Source organism: Marmota monax, unplaced genomic scaffold (assembly GCF_021218885.2).
Source record: "Marmota monax isolate L192 unplaced genomic scaffold, Marmota_monax_Labrador192_F-V1.1 WCK01_AAM20220418_F8-fsc00015, whole genome shotgun sequence".
Classification (NCBI taxonomy): domain Eukaryota; kingdom Metazoa; phylum Chordata; class Mammalia; order Rodentia; family Sciuridae; genus Marmota; species Marmota monax.
Genome location: NW_026692194.1, coordinates 12788260 through 12808355, shown reverse-complemented (window position 1 = coordinate 12808355; position 20096 = coordinate 12788260). Strand labels below are relative to the sequence as shown.

Here is a 20096-nt window from a genome sequence, read left to right as displayed (position 1 = left end):
TTCTTTGAGTATGATGTTGGGCTAAGGGTCTGTCATATAATAGCTTCTGTTATATAGAGGCATGACCCTTCTATACCTAATTTCAAGACCTTTATCATGAAGGGGTGTTAAATCTTATCAAATGCTTTTTTTTTTTCATCTATGGAGATGATTGTAATTTTTATTCTTGATTCTGTCATTGTGATCTACTCCATTTGCATATGTTGAACTATCCTTGTATCTGGAATAAAACCAACTTTCTCATGGTATATGATCTTTTTAACGTGCTATTGAATTCTAATTGCTAGTATTTTATTGAAGAATTTTGAATCTATGTTCATCAGGAATATTGGCCTGTACTTTCATTTTGTGTGTGTGTGTGTGTGTGTGTGTATGTGTCCTTGTCAGGTTTTGGTAGCAGGGTAATTCTGGCCTCATAGAATGAGTTTCGAAGGGTTCTTTCCATTATTCATGGAATAGTTTGGAATCACTGGTGTTCCTCTTTAAAAGTTTGATAAAATTCAGCAGTGAAGTCATCCTCTGGGCTTTCATTTGTTGGGAGAATTTTTATTCCTGATTTAATCTCATTATTTGTTACTGGTTTATTTAGGTTTTTTAAATCCTCTTGGTTCAATTTTGGTAGGTCATGTGTGTCTAGAAACTTGTTCAGTTCTTCTAGACTTTCCAATTTATTAACATGTAGTTCCTCAAAATATTCCCTAATGATCTTTTGAATCTCTGTGGTTATTAGTTGTAATGTCTGTTTTGCACCTGTAATTTTATTTATTTGGGTCTTCTCTTTTTGGATTAGAGAAAGGATTATCAACTTTTTTTTTTTAAGAACCAGCTTTGCTTTTTTGATCTTTTTTTATGTTCTTCCAGTCTCTGTATCATTTATTCCTGTTCTGATCTTATTTCTTTCCTTCTACTGATTTTGAGTTTGATTGGTTATTGCTTTTCTAGGACCTTGAAATGTATCATTAGTTGTTTAAGATTTGCTTTTTTTTAATGTAGGCATTCATTGCTGTAAATTTCCTTCTTGGTACTGCTTTTGCTTTATCCCACATTTGTATTGGTATGTTCTGTTTCATTTTCATTTGACTCAACAGATTTTTAATTTTTTTTCTGACTTGCAACGAAAAACTGTTTGTTGAAAATGTGTTCTTCAGTCTCCATGTGTTTGTATAATTTCTGTACTTGTTGATTTCTAGCTTCATTTCATTGTGATCATAGAAGATACAGGATGTTATTTCAGTTTCTTAAAATTTGTTAAGATTTTGTGGCCTAGTATTTCAGGAAAAAAAAACTCCATGCTCTGATGAAAAGAATATGTACTCTTCAGCCATTGAATGAAATATTCTGCAGATGTCTGTTAAGTCTACTCAATCTGTAGTAAAATTTAGCTCTGATGTTTGTTATTTTTTTTTTGGTCTTAGATGATCTATCTATTGGTGAGAATGCAGTATTAGAATCATCCACTATTATGTTACTGTATTGGGTCTTTCTCTCCCTTTACATCTAGTGCTGTTTATTTTATATAATGGGTGCTCCAATGTTTGGTGCATATAAATTTATAATCATCATGTCTTCTTGATGAATTTTTCCCTTGATCAATATATAGTAACCTCCTTTGTCTACTGATTTTGTCTTAAAGTCTATTTTGCTAGATATAAGTACAGCTACTCCTGCTTGCTTTCGAATTCCATTCACATGATTTTCCATCTGTTATTTGGATGAGATGTCCCCCCCAAAGGTTAATGGTAGACAATGAAGGAAAGTTCAGATATGAAATAATTAGATTATCAAAGTTATGATCTAACTGGTAAATCAATACATCTGATGGATTAATAATTTTGTATGGATTACAGATGGTAACTGTAGGCAGGTACGGTGTGACTGGAGGAAGTAGGTCATGGGGAATGTGCCCTTGAGGATTATATTTGGTTTCTTGCTCCTGCTCTCCTTTCTACTTCTGGCTGCCATGAGCTGAGCAGCTTTCCCCTATCATGATGTTCTGCTTCATCTCAGACCCAGAGCAGTGGAGTTGTCTGACCATGGAAGGACCCTGAAACTAAGCCCCAGATAAACTTTTTCTCTTCTAAGTTGTTGTCAGATATTTTGGTCACAGTGATGAAAAGCTGACTAATATACCATCTTTTCACCTTCTGTCTGAATATCTTTGCACATAAGGCAAGTTTCTAAGAGACAGGGTATTGTTGGTTCTTATTTTTAATCCATTCATGCAGTCTGTTGGGTTTTTTCTTTTCTTTCTTTCTTTTTTTCTTTTTTGAAAGGGGGGAGTACTGGGGATTGATGTACCACTGAGCTACATTCCCAGGGATGTTTTACTTATTGTTTTTGAGACAGTCTCACTAAGTTGTCAAGATTGGCCTTGAATTTTTGATCTTCCTGCCTCAGCCTCTTAGTTGCTGGGCGTATTGGTGCGCGCCATCACACTTGGTCTTTTCATCAGAGAATTAATACCATTTATATTTGGTTATTACTGAAAAGTATAGACTTTTCCTGTCATTTTATTGATTTATTTTTTTCTGGTTATTTTTCATATTCTTTGTTTTTATTCATCTTTTAAGTTTGATAGTTTACTTTATTTATAATGTTTCATTTCTCATTTGTACATCTCTTCTAATGGGATTGATTCTTCCATGTGCTGTCATGATGGTGATTATCTTTCTTCCTCTTTGAGGTGTAAATTTTCCCTAAGCCTCTTTTGAAATGTTGGTCTGGTGGTCATGAATTCCCTTAGTTTATTCTTTTCTTGGAAGGATTTTCTTTGTTGATTCTGAAGGATAATGTTGCTGGGCATAGTAATCTTGGTTGACAGTTGCTTTCTTACAGGATTTGAAATGCATCCATCATGTCCTCCTGGCCTTTAGGGTTTCTTCTAAGAAATCTGCTGTTAGTTCAATGGGTTTGACTTTAAATGTGACTTTCCCTTCCTCCACCATGAGAGATCCTCAAAGGCACAGGGGGCAACCAAACCACCAAGTTCTGTGCTGGAATGGGGTAAAGGAACTGCAGGATCTGTCATCTTCAATCCTGGTGTCTTTAATCCTGGCTCCTGGGCAAAATCACAGCTGACTATTCTTTCCCCAAATCTCAAAGGGCAGACCCCTCTGTCCATTGACTCCAAAGGGCAGTATCCTATGCTTTTCTCTGCATCAAGACCTACAGAATAGAACTCCCAGCAGGCTTGTGTTCCAGTCACTCCCTTGAACCAAGACTCTTGAGTCTACCACTGCCCAGCCAACGCAGTAGGGTGTCCACAGGGTCCAGGAGATATGAATATGCTGGGGCTTCTGAACCACAAAGCAGTAGTTTCAGACAATAGGACCCTTCTCAAGGGGGTTGCAGTGAACTTCTCTAAGGTTAACCTGCTGGGCAGATTCCAGATCTCTTCTTGATTTAGGCTGTATGTCTGTAGGGTATAGACTTCTGCACCATCCTTCAACTTTCTCTTTCACTTTTAGAAAGTTCCCTTCTCCTGGATGTGGTGCTTCTACCAGGTGCTGGGGCTCCATTTCTCTTGCTGTAATTGCTAGTTTATGAATTTCACCAGGTCTTGATCTCTCTGCTGTTGATTTCTGGTACTCGCCCACTGCTACTTAACCTGCATGTATGGTTGTATGCCTGTTGCTTTAGTCTGTCCTGTGAACAATTTCTGGATGCCTCGATTGTACCATATTGCTCCCTTCTGCAGGTATTTAATGCTTACTCTGCCATATCATGTTCTAGGAACTATTTAGTGTTGGAAAACAACTGCTTTTATTAAGTATGCACTCAGTCAAATCCTCTTATTCATAGCCCTTAGGACTCCAGTGCTCACCTGAGGACATCTCCTTGGTTTCCCCACTAAAAATTGGATGGAATTAAGACCACTTTTCCCAAAGTCAGACTCACAGGCTTCAGATTCTAGTATACTCTGTGTGTCACAAAACCCTGTTGCCCAAGCCAAAAACTTCTATTGACTTTGACATGCTCATGTTTTTCCTTAACCTCAAACATTCTAAACTTTCTTTCTCTCTTTCTCTAAAAGCTCCTGATTCATCCTTTACCTATCTTATCTCATTATCTCCCCCAGAGTTCCTAGCTGATTTCTTTGCCTCTCCCATGAATACCCATGACATATCTGTCCTTTGCCTTTTACTGTGAAACATGCTTGTAGTAGTTGGTGGTGATCTAACTTCCCAGCCTGGTTAAGTGGACTTTCATCAGCTGCCCTTGCCTGCTGGACCCATCTCATTTTGTGCCCAATTGTCTTTTCCCATGAATCCCCTTTTGCATCTTGTCTTTTATATGAAGTTAAGCTCTCTCTAATATCCTGGGTAGCTGGTCTGTCCATGTTCCCTCTTGCTCTGTCATTGTATGTGTGGGCATGCATACATGTATATGATATTATATAATGATTTCTTTATATGTCTGTCCTCCTTAAGGTGGGCTCTGTGAAACACAGGCAGGGTCTTTTCTGTTTATATATCTATTACACTATATCTCACATACCCAATCCTTAGTTTTGTTTAATGAGTTAATGAAATAAAATATACCAGTTTGTCACAGGGTTTTCATAGACAGCCTCCAGCCACTTCATTTAATGACACATGAATGGTATTTCTAATCTTCCTGCAGTTTGCTAGGACATTTCCTGTTGTAGTTTGCATCTGAAGTGTTTCCCAAAGGTCCAGGTAGTGAACACCTGCTCCCTGGGGGCTGTTGAGAGGTGTTGGGACCTGGTGGGAGACCACTGGGGGAAGAGGAGGGGGAAGAGCCCTTCCTCTTTTACTTCGGTTTGCTTCTCCCAATCATGATGTGTTACTCTGTATCATGTGCTGCTGCATCATGCAGTTGGCCAAAGGAATGGGGCCAGTTGATAAAGGACTGAAACCTCTGAAACAGCCAAAATAAACCTAGTCTCTCCTTAAATTAGTTATCTCAGTTTTTTTAGTAATGAAAAATTATCATACTTATAAGCCATCTACCAGATATATCCCCCAAAAACAGACTTGGAGGCTCCTTTTATACTTTGTCTATCATCTCCTAACAACTCTAATTGCTAAAAGGTACTACAAGCTTAGAAAGTTTCAAAGCCCTATCATTCACCTGTTGTGAATGAGTTTCCTTTTTTTATATTACTTCCTTATAAAGATCCTCAAGGATATTTTCTAGAAGACACTTGTACATGTCTAACTGGCATTTAAAACTGTTTGGGTGCAACATGCCCTTTCAAAATCAAACAGACATGCATGTGTTGCTCATATCTATATAATGCCAGTCACACAGCTGATGATGATGAAACTTGTACTGTGCTCAGTCTGTGCTGGGCACTGTAGTAAATGCTTTAGATTGATTACATCATCTATTTCTATATAGTATCTCCATTTGGTTGATGAGGAAAGCAAGCAAAAGAGAGCAATTTGCCCCTAAAAAATTAATTTGTCCATAGAAACCAGAGATAGTAAGAGGCAGCCAATAGGCAAATCCAGGTGTCCTATTCCAGAGCATATACTTAATAACATATGGAAATTAATAAGAGTACACATCTAAGAGTAGACTCTTAAGTCTAGTTTTCTTCACTGAGCAGATACTGAAAGTTGAATTTGTGAGACATTGTATTTCAGAATTATCAGTTTCCTTGGGTAATGTGCTCTTTTTTGTTTTTATTTTTTAAAATTCTAACACATGTTTTTAGAAGGCACAACTTCTTCATGCAATGAATTTGAAACATTATAGTGATTTCTCACCTAGGAATAATGATGATAACCTTTCTCTCTTGACTGCTACAGATTCCTTCAATTTTTTGACAAAGTTTTATTTTGATTGGACTACTGAGGAAAATTGCTACAAAAAACCACCAGCCTAGTAATTGGCAGTTCTCTTGGTGTCACAGTAATTTATGTAAAATGGAAATTTTCATTTAAAATGCATAATCTATGACAATGGCCTCAGAAACAGCACTTCACTTTGGGACCTGTCCGTGCTTTGAAATCCTAATGAGGACAGTATGCAGTGTTCCTGCAGGCAGGTTTAATTGATTGGAAAAGTGAATTTTCTCCTAGCAACAGTGTTCCCCCCATCAAATTTAAGTCAAAAGCTAGCTTGAAAGTAGAGCAGTGTTTTGTAAGTACCCATCATCATATAAAGCATTATAGACTCATACAGATTTTCTAATTGGAGAATTATAATAGTATCTGCTTTACAAGGTAACCAAATAGGTAAGATCAGATGAAATCATCAAATTGTACTAAACCTCTCTTTACCAAAGCTAAACATTTCAACTTGGACCCATCAGGTAATTAATTACTTTGGGATACCTTAGACTCTTGGTTTTGAAATCAGCTCATTAGATGATTTAAAATGAGAAACAAATTTGAATAAAAGATGATCACTGTCTGTCTTTTATGTAATTGGAAGATGTAAAAAGAGGACATTTTTCTCTTTCAGCCTTGCCTTACACCCAGATAAAACTCTCATTGCAACTGGCCAAGTTGGGAAGGAGCCGTATATTTGCATATGGGATTCCTATAATGTCCAGACTGTGTCTATTCTCAAAGATGTTCACACACATGGAGTTGCCTGCTTGGCTTTCGACTCAGATGGACAGGTGTGTATCTTTCTCTGTTTATGTTTTCCTTAATTACTTTTTACAATTCACCTAAAATTAGAAGGCAAATAGCCAACCTTTGCTGGCTTCTCTTGGCAGCCTTCTTCCTTGAATTCCTCACAGCTTTGGCCCTTTTCCAAACTTGTTGTACTGTTATCAAGCTCTGTATATATGCACCAGCGTTGGTTTCCCCAGTCCCACTGTCTGGTTTAAAAAAACCTCCATAGAAGAAGTCATGAGCTTATGAAGGTAGGCCCACCATGATTCAGCAATTCCATTTTGACATCCATTGTAGCTTCCCCCTTAGAATAAGGACTGGACCAAGCCATTTTTGCAGACCTCAAGTCCTGAGCATCATGTTCTACCCCTTGATTTCAGAAGGTAACATCACCTAATAATCCACTGAGAAGATTCTCTTTGACTCTTTACCTTGAGGTCATTTCTGACTCCTTTTCCCCACCATTCCCAGTCATCAATTCCTGCGTATTTATAAGTTTCAAGTTTCTTTACAATAACTCTGACATTCATTCTCCCCTTCCCATTCTCAGTGCCACTGCCCACTAAGTTCCAAATTAGAGCCATATCCAATTTAGTTTAAGTAACTTCTGGTCCCCTCTTAGTTTCTTGATAATGCTTTTCATCAACTGAAGGAAGCGTTGAACCATTTTTTAAAACCAATACAATCTCAGGGTACCACTGAATGAATTCCACACTTTGTAGATGGGCCTTCTAGGTTAGCTCCAAGTTCCAAAGTAATCAAATTGGACAAGTTAGTAAGATTCCTCTGCCAGGTCTTGTGCTTTGCTTACTTGCGTGGCCCCTTGAAGAGAACCATTCTTTGAAGACACTTCAAGGGTCCTTGTGAAACCTTCCCAGTCTCTACAACAAAGATATCCCCCCTTCACTGGATCTATAGCAACGCTTGCCAGAAAAGATGTTAATATGTTACAGTAAAGGATGGAAACAGGTCATTCCTGGCTGCCACTGCATGTGCCTTCCTGCTAAGGCTGTGCTTCTCCATGTGCCTTTGCCACCCTTCCTTTGTCTTTATCATCTTATGTCAGTTAATTCCTTCAATTCAGTTTTTGGTAAATTTTGGACTTGGTTTTGTAAATCAGTGCCATGAAATGATCTGGGATATTATTCACAGAAGCTTGACAAATAGGAGTTTATAGAAAATTCAGTAATTATAGGAGGTGACCAGGTTTGACTTCTTTTTAAATAATTCACATTTACTTGGTGTTTTCTGCTAGTTTAGTCATTATTCAGTCAAATTTAGTCGTTATTTTTTCTAGCGCTAGATTTATTATATATGTAGGCCCCTGACATATGTGATTTTAATTTTACTAGTTGGTAACCTCATTCAGTTTTGTCAGAATGATGCATACATTCCGTCATAGTGCCACATCTAAAGAGCAGTGGCAGCTGGGTAGTGATAATTTGTTCAGGCTTTCGGTTTTATTGACTTCCTGATTAAATGGAATGAATGTGTCAGGATGCATATGTATGTATAAGTGTAAATTTGTGCTTCTATGTGTATCTATATGCACATTCTCTAATCTCATTACTTCAAGCAAACATCTAAAATTTGTTCTGAAATATAACAAGAAAATGTAATGCAGTGGAGGGTGATCCATCTTTAACTATCAGTTCTTGGTACATGTTATTTCATTTAGAATCCCAGCTATTCCCTTAGGGCTTTATTTTGAAGGGTGGGATGGGTGGATTGCGGATAGGCAACTGTCAATTGAGAAAAATAACCTCTTATTTGTTTACAATTATGGATTTCACGGCTTGTTGATGCCTATTGCTTCAGGTCTGCTATATTCCCTGGACAGAGTTCTCTGGAACCAAATGATATTTAGGAAACAATAAACGGCCCATTAGTTCACAACTGACAAAAGGCAATAGAAATGCTTATCTAGGGGTAAGTGGTTCAGTGGTAGAGCACTTGCCTAGCATGTGTGAGGCACTGTGTTCGATTCTCAGCAACACACATAAATAAATTAAATAACAGTCTATCAACAACCAAAAAAAAATTAAAAACAAAAAAATGCTTTTGTAGGTAACTATAGGACCTGTCACTATAAATGAACAAAATCTATTTCTTTTGACTTTTTTTCATTCAAATAAGAATCTTACCTTTCCCATGTTTAGCTGCCTTTTTTTTTTTTTTTTTACTACTAAAAACTGAGTGGAATTCACCCATTTTAATTTTCTTATATGGATAAAAGCACAATCACATCTTATTTCCATTGCTGGAAACCTTGATGAAAAATTACAGCAGAAACCTTTCTTAAAGACATGTTTTAAAATCTCTGAGGTTCCCTAGGTCTGACATTAAGATTTTAAATTAAAAAAAATTAAACATTTATCCCTTGCCTTCAAGTCCAGGTCCTATAACTTCTGCTGATCTTTCAGGACCTTGTGAGAGTTTGAATATGTTTTTCCTTTTTTTCAAAAGGACATATGAGCAGTGGCTTTTAGTTTTTTTAAAATTTTGGTACCCACTAATGGAAGTCATGTATTATAATACCTTTTGCTCTGTGTTTAGAATGGATTTCAAGAAATCAATTTATAAGAAATTCAATGCCTATCCTATAGGAAGAAATCACTATTTGTTGAAAGTAAACATGAGTAATAGGAAATCTTCACATCACTTTCAGATATTAAATTATTCTTTTTTTTTTTTTTTTAGCGTTTAGCCTCTGTGGGATTGGATGCCAAAAACACTGTCTGCATTTGGGATTGGAGGAAGGGAAAACTTCTGGCTTCAGCCACTGGCCATTCCGACCGGGTAAGACCTTTATTAGATCAAACTATGCAGTTTTCAAAACTGTAGCATAATTGTGATACTGCTTCTCAGTTTAGTATATTTCTAAAAAATAAATTGTGTTACATGTAGGTTTTTTTCCCCTACAAAGTCAATTTATAAACATATTATTTCTTTTTTACTAATGATGTAGTGTGCTACGTTAGCATCATTGCTTCTAGAGATCACATACTTTGAATTTCTACTGCTTTTCATAGATGAAGAAACTTTTTTAAATCTGTTTTTTTCTTAAGTTGTATATAGACTCAATGCCTTTGTTTGTTTTTATGTGGTGCTGGATTGAACCCAGTGCCTCATAAGTTTCGAGGCAAGTGCTCTACCACTGAGCTACAACTCCAGCCCTAAAGCAGATTTTTGATGCTGGCACTTGACTTCTTCCTAAAATAAAAATAGAATTAAAATTTAAATTATATATGTAGTTTAGATGTATTCATTTAGACATGGAAATAATTGCTAGAAATATTCACGATTATAAGGGTATGCATTTTAATTTTAAATGACCGTAATGACAATTTTGTGATTGTTATATTTGAGAATGTTGACTGCACATGTGGCCTGATTACCATTCATATTGAAGTCAGTGTGATGAGAAATGATAATTCCATGTAGTCATGGCTGGCAAGGTAAAGAATGGGCAGCTATATGCACACAACTGGTCAGAATTCAAATTTCTCCATTGTCTTGCATACTTGAATAATTCGACTCCTTTCTTGTCTTGCTTTCTAGTTTAAAAGAAAAATGAATTTGCATGAATATCTTACCTTGAATCTCTAGTTGTTTTGTGTTTCTATACAATATAATTATCTTTCTATATAGAATGAGGCCATAATTAAACTTTAAGTTCATTATCTCTTGCATAATTGGAACTCTGAAAATATTTTATAAGAATGTTACGTTCATCTGGAGATGTATAGTTATGAAGGGACTTCACAGCTGTTGCAAATTCCTCTCCAGGAACAGGTCTTCACAAAACCTAGCAGTGACAAGCAATATAATTTAAGTGTTGAAAAAGGACTGGGGCCCCTTTGATTCAGTGGATCCCAACCCTAGCTGCATGTAGAATCCCCTAGAGAGATTTCACTGCATAGTAACAAAAGGACTTTACCCTCAAGGATTTTATTTCTTTTTTTTCTCTTTCAGTGCTGAGGTTTGAACCCAGGACCTTGTATATGCTGGACAAGCACTGTCCCACTGAGCTTTTCCCCTGGCCCCAGGGATCTGAGTTTAATAGATACTTAGTACTTAATGAAATATTTAGGTTGAAATATTTCAGTTCTTGAGTTTTGGTTGCTACTTTTCCTGCTCATACTGTGATCCTATCATACATATCTTGCAAGTTGTGTTGGACTGGATTAATACATGAACAGACAGTGATTACCAAAAGTGGACTTCAGACCCAGTACCCAGGATTGGGATGCCCTAGCCAACTCTGATGAAAACAAACTTCATGTAATTTCTAAGTAATTCTGAAATTACTACTTCTAATTCTGCATCATTTTATACAGCCTGATCTAATATACTGTATTAGCCTGGTTTAATATACTATATGTTAGACTTTTGAACCTATTGCCTTGGAAAAAAGTGTTGTAAATACTTATAACCAGTAAAATATCCTTACTTAGAAAAATGGCCTAATGTGCAGACCTTTGTATACAAACTTTCTATACCTTTGCATATATAAAGTGCTTTTAGTGTGTTGTTAAATTCCTGTTAAACTAAATTTGGCCTGACCCTGCCTCCATGTCTTAAGTCCCTACCAATCTACAAACCAAAAACCTAACTTAGAAGTGTACTTTTGAAACAAGTAACTGAGGCTCAGCCTATCATAGCAGCTGAGCTTCAGTGAATTGCAGGCTGCCAACCGAGCAGACCATGCGTAAATGAGGCAAATGCCAAGCTCTAGAACCATCTGAGCTATTGGTACCTGACTTATGTGTCCTGCCTGCATATGTTTCAGAATGGAGCTCCTGAATCTATGCTGGTCCTGAGGGCTGTCCAGTTTGTAAAGGCCTCTGTTCAGTTAAATTTTAATTTCTCTAAGTTGCTGCTTGTAACATGTCACGTGACCAGCTCATCTGATCTCAATGACTGTCCTTTTTGCTCAGTTATATTTTCCAATTGGGGGTAGATTGTAAAAAGTGCAGTGTTAGTCTAGTGAGAAATGAGTCCAGATTGCTTTAAGGAAATACCTTACACTGTCCCTAGGCCCTGTTAATTTGTATCACATAGTTTGTTCTTTATTACTGATGTCTTTATTATTGGTGCCAGTATGAGTTATTGGTTGCTTATGATTAACTTCAAGATTATTTTAGTCACTAAAATACTTAACATATTACATTTGTATAATGGTGCTTTATAACCTGCAAAGTGATTTCATTTACATTATCTTAACTGATCTTATATATATATTTCTTAGATGTTGATAGGCCTTTATTTTATTCATTTATTTATATATGGTGCTGAGAATCAAACCCAGAGCCTCACACATGCTAGCCAAGCATTCTACCACTGAGCCACAACCCCAGCCCATCTTAACTTATAACCAAACTGAGGTAGAATTATCCATTTTGGAGACAATGAAGTTAAGGTTAGAGATGCTGGGACTGAGCTCAAATAGGGAAAACGAATCCTTGGACCAAGTCCTTTTTCTTTAGTGCACTTTCTGGAGCCCATAATTGCTCCTTTCTAGGTGATGACAAGCTAGTGGCTTAGGTTCCTTCGCTTGTCTAGACTTTGTCCCTGACAATTGTTCCCTTCCCCTTATGAGTACTTCACAGAATGTGGTCCATGGACCACCTACATCAGAATCTCCTGGAGACTGTTTAAAAGTTCAGGTTCTTGGACTGTATTCCAAAACTACCTAATGAGAGTGTCTTGAATGAATCCTGGAAAAACATATTTTAAACAATCAGGATAGACACATTTGACTTTCAGTGTTGGTGGACCTCTCTTCCCTGTCTCCAAAATGGAAATGGAACTCCCTGTAGACTCTCTGGTAGCTTTTAAAGAATGACAAATAAGATTAGCTCCTGTGTTTTCAGTTCCTTAGAGAATTGGAAATGTGAGTATTTTGGGTCAAATTAAAATGAAGGTTTAAAGGACTATTTTAGGTGGGCTAATTAGTGTCAGATAACTAACTTTGTCTCACATTCTGTGATGATTAGAAGATGTTGGCCACATTAAGTTGTAGTTGACAAAAATTTTCCTAGCTAAAAGGAAGCATTTTATAATTCTTTTAATTTTTATTGAAAAACTGTCTCCAAAGTGTTTTATCTGCACTGCAAATAAAGGTAGAAATTTGATTTAAAAATTACCCTAAATCATGAGAATTTGTTTACCCCAGATGAACAAAAATAAAATATGATACTAGTTCCCAGTTCTGGGGTTAATTACCTCTCTATTCAGGCCAAAGGTAAGTAGACATGAGGTGGTGAAGAGTTAGCTGTACCTGACTTGTTCCCAAAGCTGAATCCCAGTTTTCCATTCTGTGCAGGTTACGTTGTACTCTAAGTGTTTTAGGATAGAGACTTAGCAGTTGTACTGGTTTTCAGAAGAAGATAGAAACACATAAAATGACCAACTTTTTTTTTTTTTTTTTACAGATTTTTGATATTTCCTGGGATCCATATCAGCCAAACAGAGTGGTTAGCTGTGGAGTAAAGCATATAAAGGTAAAGTAGTTATTAAACAAAATTTTTATACCTTGTATGAAAAGAATTTTAGGTGTCAATATAATTGGGGGTTGAGAGATTGCTTGACTTTACTTTTTTTCCTTAAACTTGAAGCCCTTTTACCTGTTCCCCTGATCCTGAAGCAAGCCAGCATCAGCTGATAGTGCTCCTTCAGAAATACAAAGTCATGATAATCAAGTGAAGCACTCAGCAGGCAGCTGAGAAAGAAACTTTGTTAATTAAATACGCAACTGGATACTTCTGATACTTCTAGAATGTTTTAAAATAGTTGCACTTTTTAATATTATGAATTAAGTTTTTATATTATAATGAATGTTTACTGATATTGCTCGTTGAATCTTTGACACATTGGTGTGTTTTCTTAGGTGTTTAACATAGGGATATAATACAGTCCTTCCTAAGCTATTGGTGTTTTTTTTAACCTTTTTAACTTTTATTTATTTATTATTTTATGTGATGCTGAGGATTGAACCCAGTACCTCACACATGCTAGGCAAGTGCTCTACCACTGAGTCACAACCCCAGCCTCTAAGCCATTGGTTTTTAAAAATTTTGCAGTATTGGGGATCAAACCTAGGGCCTTGTACATGCAACATAAGTGCTATACCATTGAGCTACATCCCCAGCCCAGGCCACTGGTTTTTAAATGCCTCCTGCCTTCCTCTAGACTATACAGGCTGAACCTGCCTCCTACAAGGCACACATTTGCTTCTTTTGGTTTTGTTATACAGCTAACAAAATTAATACCATCAACATACTGTGCTTTCACATAGCAAAAATTTCTCCTGAACTATGGGATATGGTGCAGGATCTTCTGTCTATAATGTTGTAGATAATATAAATTCAAGTCCATAAATAAGAGTACAAAAATCGCCCTGGTGAATGGAGCATGTCTGAATCTCTGTTAATACAAAAATAGTACTTTTCTATATGAATCGAGTAGATCCTGTCATTCCTCCAAATTGCCCTTCTTGTTTCATCACATTCCCAACTTTTCCCTAGTGTACGTTATTTATATGCAGGATTTCCCTTGACATAAGTACCAGTAACACATGGACCTAGAAAACTCATAAGGAGAAGCATACATTATTGTTTTATTATAATAACAGCTATTTGTCTGAGGTCAAAATATCTAAAGATCACACAAATTTATATTATCCTGTTATGAAAAGACTCTAAGCCACATCACTCTATTCCAAATGAATGGGGTGGGAAGTATGCAGAAAAAGTACATCTCCCTTTAATCTTCTTCCTACAGCTAAAGTTTAGATCATATAATCTATCAGAGGGGGTAAAAATCTGGTGGGTTAGTTACAGATAAATGCGGCCACACTGTTATCACAAGAAATTTTGGTAATAATTTTTGTAGTGTGGTATTTAAAGGTATAAGATGTTCTACCAAGACCTTAAGGCTTCATAAACATTTTAAGTTTATGGTATAAGATGGTATTCAAAGGCATAAGATGTTCCGCTCAAAGGTATAAGATGTTCTATCAAGACCTTAAGGCTTCATAAACATTTTAAGTTCTTGTGCAAAGACCTCATCTTCAACCTGAGAAGATGTCTGCTGGCATGCACTTTTTGCTTTAGTGGCTTTAGTGGCAGATGGAAGCTCCTTCCCCTAGGCTTTGTACAGTACACCTGAAAGGCCAAAAATCTTGTGCCATTTAATAAATACTTGCTGAGTTTGAACTATGTGAAAGAGCAAGCACAGACCCTGTTTTCAGTAACTTGAAGTTTAGAGGTTAAAATGTTGGAACAGAACATCTGTAAGAAAGGCAAAACTCCAAACCTCCCGGGGTATAAAGGAGATCCCATATGGTATGAGGTACATTTTTTTTTTAAATTTTTTATTGTTGGTTGTTCAAAACATTACAAATTTCTTGACATATCATATTCCACACTTTGATTCAAGTGGGTTATGAACTCCCACCTTCACCCCATACACAGATTGCAGAATCACATCAGTTACACATCCATTGATTACATATTGCCATACTAGTGTCTGTTGTGCTCCGCTGCCTTTCCCATCCTCCACCATCCCCCCTCCCCACCTCTCCCCTCCCCTCCCCTCCTCTCTCTCTACCCCCTCCACTGTATAACCCTGAGGGTCTCCTTCCATTTCCATGCAATTTCCCTTCTCTCTCCCTTTCCCTCCCACCTCTCATCCCTGTTAAATGTTAATCTTCTTCTCCTGCTCTTCATCCCTACTCTGATCTTAGTTACTCTCCTTATATCAAAGAAGACATTTGGCATTTGTTTTTTAGGGATTGGCTAGCTTCACTTAGCATAATCTGCTCTAATGCCATCCATTTCCCTGCAAATTCTATGATTTTGTCATTTTTTAATGCAGAGTAATACTCCATTGTGTATAAATGCCACATTTTTTTTATCCATTGAAGGGCATCTAGGTTGGTTCCACAGCCTTGCTATTGTGAATTGTGAATTGTGCTGCTATGAACATCGATGTAGCAGTGTCCCTGTAGCATGCTCTTTTTAGGTCTTTAGGGAATAGACCAAGAAGGGGAATAGCTGGGTCAAATGGTGGCTCCATTCCCAGCTTTCCAAGAAATCTCCATACTGCTTTCCAAATTGGCTGCACCAATCTGCAGTCCCACCAGCAATGTACAAGTGTACCCTTTTCCCCACATCCTCGCCAGCACTTGTTGTTGTTTGACTTCCTAATGGCTGCCAATCTTACTGGAGTGAGATGGTATCTTAGGGTGGTTTTGATTTGCATTTCTCTGACAGCTAGAGATGGTGAGCATTTTTTCATGTACTTGTTGATTGACTGTATGTCCTCCTCTGACAAGTGTCTGTTCAGGTCCTTGGCCCATTTATTGATTGGGTTGTTTGTTCTCTTATTGTCTAATTTTTTGAGTTCTTTGTATACTCTGGATATTAGGGCTCTATCTGAAGTGTGAGGAGTAAAGATTTGTTCCCAGGGTGTAGGCTCCCTATTTACCTCTCTTATTGTTTCTTTTGCTGAGAAAAAACTTTTTAGTTTGAGTAAGTCCCATTTGTTGATTCTAGTTATTAACTTTTGTGCTATGGGTGTCCTATTGAGGAATTTGGAGCCCGACCCCACCGAATGTAGATCGTAGCCAACTTTTTCTTCTATCAGACGCGTGTCTCTGATTTGATATCAAGCTCCTTGATCCATTTTGAATTAACTTTTGTGCATGGCGAGAGAAAGGGATTCAGTTTCATTTTGTTGCATATGGATTTCCAGTTTTCCCAGCACCATTTGTTGAAGATGCTATCCTTCCTCCATTGCATGCTTTTAGCCCCTTTATCAAATATAAGATAGTTGTAGTTTTGTGGATTGGTTTCTGTGTCCTCTATTCTGTACCATTGGTCCACCCGCCTGTTTTGGTACCAGTACCATGCTGTTTTTGTTACTATTGCTCTGTAGTATAGTTTGAAGTCTGGTATCGCTATACCGCCTGATTCACACTTCCTGCTTAGCATTGTTTTTGCTATTCTGGGTCTTTTATTTTTCCATATGAATTTCATGATTGCTTTCTCTATTTCTACAAGAAATGCCGTTGGGATTTTGATTGGCATTGCATTAAACCTATAGAGAACTTTTGGTAATATCGCCATTTTGATGATGTTGGTTCTGCCTATCCATGAACAGGGTATATTTTTCCATCTTCTAAGATCTTCTTCTATTTCTCTCTTTAGGGTTCTGTAGTTTTCACTGTATAAGTCTTTCACCTCTTTTGTTAGGTTGATTCCCAAGTATTTTATTTTTTTTGAAGATATTGTGAATGGAGTGGTTGTCCTCATTTCCATTTCAGAGGATTTGTCGCTGATGTACAGGAATGCCTTTGATTTATGCGTGTTGATTTTATATCCTGCCACTTTGCTGAATTCATTTATTAGCTCTAATAGTTTCTTTGTAGAGCCTTTTGGGTCTGCTAGGTATAGAATCATATCATCTGCAAATAGTGATAATTTAAGTTCTTCTTTTCCTATTTTGATGCCTTTAATTTCTTTCTTCTGTCTAATTGCTCTGGCCAGTGTTTCGAGAACTATGTTGAACAGAAGTGGTGAGAGAGGGCATCCCTGTCTTGTTCCAGATTTTAGAGGGAATGCCTTCAGTTTTTCTCCATTCAGAATGATGCTAGCCTGAGGCTTAGCATAGATTGCTTTTACAATATTGAGGTATGTTCCTGTTATCCCTAGTTTTTCTAGAGTTTTGAACATAAAGGGATGCTGTACTTTGTCTAATGCTTTTTCCGCATCTATCGAGATGATCATATGGTTCTTATTTTTAAGTCTATTGATGTGGTGAATAACATTTATTGATTTCCGTATATTGAACCAGCCTTGCATCCCAGGGATGAATCCTACTTGATCATGGTGCACAATTTTTTTGATATGTTTTTGTATCCGATTCGCCAGAATTTTATTGAGGATTTTTGCATCTAGGTTCATTAGAGATATTGGTCTGTAGTTTTCTTTCTTTGAAGTGTCTTTGTCTGGTTTAGGTATCAGGGTGATGTTGGCCTCATAGAATGAATTTGGAAGTTCTCCCTCTTTTTCTATTTCCTGAAGTAGCTTGAAAAGTATTGGTATTAGTTCTTCTTTAAAGGTTTTGTAAAACTCTGCTGTATACCCATCTGGTCCTGGGCTTTTCTTAGTTGGTAGTCTTTCTATGGTTTCTTCTATTTCCTCAATTGATATTGGTCTGTTTAGGTTGTCTATGTCCTCCTGACTCAATCTGGGCAGATCATATGACTTAAGAAATTTATCTATGCCTTCACTATCTTCTAATGTATTGGAGTATAAGGATTCAAAATAGTTTTTGATTATCTTCTGTATTTCTGAAGTGTCTGTTGTGATATTGCCTTTTTCATCCCGTATGCTAGTAATTTGAGTTCTCTCTTTTCTTCTCTTCGCTAGCATGGCTAAGGGTCTGTCGATTTTGTTCATTTTTTCAAAGAACCAACTTTAGTTTTGTCAATTTTTTCAACTGTTTCTTTTGTTTCGATTTCATTAATTTCAGCTCTGATTTTCATTATTTCTTGCCTTCTACTTCTTTTGCTGTTGTTTTGCTCTTCTTTTTCAAGGATTTTGAGATGAAGTGTGAGATCATTTATTTGTTGGTTTTTTCTTTTTTTTAAGGAATGAACTCCAAGCAATGAATTTTCCTCTTAGAACTGCTTTCAATGTGTCCCATAGATTCCGATATGTTGTGTCTGTGTTTTCATTTATCTCTAAGAATTTTTTAATTTCCTCCTTGATGTCTTCTATAACCCATTGATCATTCAGTAACCTATTGTTCATTCTCCAAGTGATGTATGTTTTTTCCTTCCTTCTTTTATTGTTGATTTTCAGTTTCATTCCATTATGATCAGATAAGATGCATGGTATTATCTCTACTCCTTTATATTGTCTAAGAGTTGCCCTGTGACATAATATATGATCTATTTTTGAGAAGGATCCATGTGCTGCTGAGAAAAAAGTGTAACTGCTTGATGTTGGGTGGTATATTCTATATATGTCAATTAAGTCTAGGTTATTAATTGTGTTATTGAGTTCTATAGTTTCCTTATTCAACTTTTGTTTGGAAGATCTGTCCAGTGGCGAGAGAGGTGTGTTGAAGTCTCCCATGATTATTGTATGGTGGTCTATTAGACTCTTGAACTTGAGAAGCATTTGTTTGACGAACATAGCTGCACCATTGTTTGGGGCATAAATATTTATGATTGTTATGTCTTGTTGGTGTATGGGTCCCTTAAGCAGTATGTAGTGTCCCTCTTTATCCCTTTTGATTAACTTTGGCTTGAAATCTATTTTATTTGATATGAGTATGGACACTCCTGCTTGTTTCCGAAGTCCATATGAGTGATATGATTTTTCCCAACCTTTCACCTTCAGCCTATGTATATCTTTTCCTATCAAATGCGTCTCCTGTAGGCAGCATATTGTTGGGTCTTGTTTTGTGATCCATTCTACTAGCCTGTGTCTCTTAATTGGTGAGTTTAAGCCATTAACATTTAGGGTTATTATTGAGATATGGGTTGTTCTTCCAGCCATATTTGTTTATTTCTGTTACTAAACATGGTTTGTTTTCCTCTTTGATTATTTTCCCCCCCTTTACTGTCCTACCTCCCACTGTTGGTTTTCATTGTTATTTTCCATTTCCTCTTCCTGTAATGTTTTGGCGAGGATGTTTTGAAGAGATGGTTTTCTAGCTGCGAATTCTTTAAACTTTTGTTTATCGTGGAAGGTTTTAATTTCATCTTCCATCCTGAAGCTTAATTTCGCTGGATACACAATTCTTGGTTGGAACCCATTTTCTTTCAGTGTTTGAAATATGTTATTCCAGGATCTTCTAGCTTTCAGAGTCTGTGTTGAAAGATCAGCTGTTATCCTGATTGGCTTACCCCTAAATGTAATCTGCTTCCTTTCTCTTGTAGCTTTTAAAATTCTCTCCTTATTCTGTATGTTGGGCATCTTCATTATAATGTGTCTAGGTGTGGATCTCTTATGATTTTGCACATTCGGTGTCCTGTAGGCTTCTAGGATTTGGGATTCTGTCTCATTCTTCAAGTCTGGGAAGTTTTCTCGTATTATTTCATTGAATAGACTGCTCATTCCTTTGGTTTGGAGCTCTGTACCTTCCTGTATCCCAATGACTCTTAAGTTTGGTCTCTTAATGTTATCCCATATTTCTTGGATGTTCTGCTCATGGTTTCTTAACAGTCTTGCTAAGCTGTCTATGTTCTTTTCCAGTTGAAATACTTTGTCTTCATTGTCTGATGTTCTATCTTCTAAGTGTTCTACTCTGCTGGTAGTATTCTCCATTGAGTTTTTAAGTTGGTTTATTGCTTCCTGCATTTCTAGGATTTCTGTTTGTTTGTTTTTTATAACCTCTCTCTCCCTGTAAAGTTGATCCTTTGCTTCCTGGATTTGTTTGCGTAATTCATTGTCGAAGTGATCTTTCATTGTCTGATTTTGCTGT

The 20096-nt window shown here is 36.8% G+C and overlaps 1 protein-coding gene across 3 annotated transcripts in view; it reads left to right on the top strand.

The window, feature by feature from the left end:
• The window catches only part of Eml6 (EMAP like 6), a 267072-nt gene that overhangs the window by 99748 nt on the left and 147228 nt on the right, over positions 1-20096 (top strand). For all 3 annotated transcript variants that reach the window (XR_006847095.2, XM_046423963.2, XM_046423967.2), the window contains exons 2-4: positions 6436-6595; positions 9294-9392; positions 13031-13099. Coding sequence is in view for 2 of the 3 variants with exons in the window: in XM_046423963.2 (XP_046279919.1) it covers positions 6436-6595; positions 9294-9392; positions 13031-13099 (328 nt within the window). In the remaining variant the exon portion in view is untranslated. The remainder of the gene's footprint in view (positions 1-6435; positions 6596-9293; positions 9393-13030; positions 13100-20096) is intronic.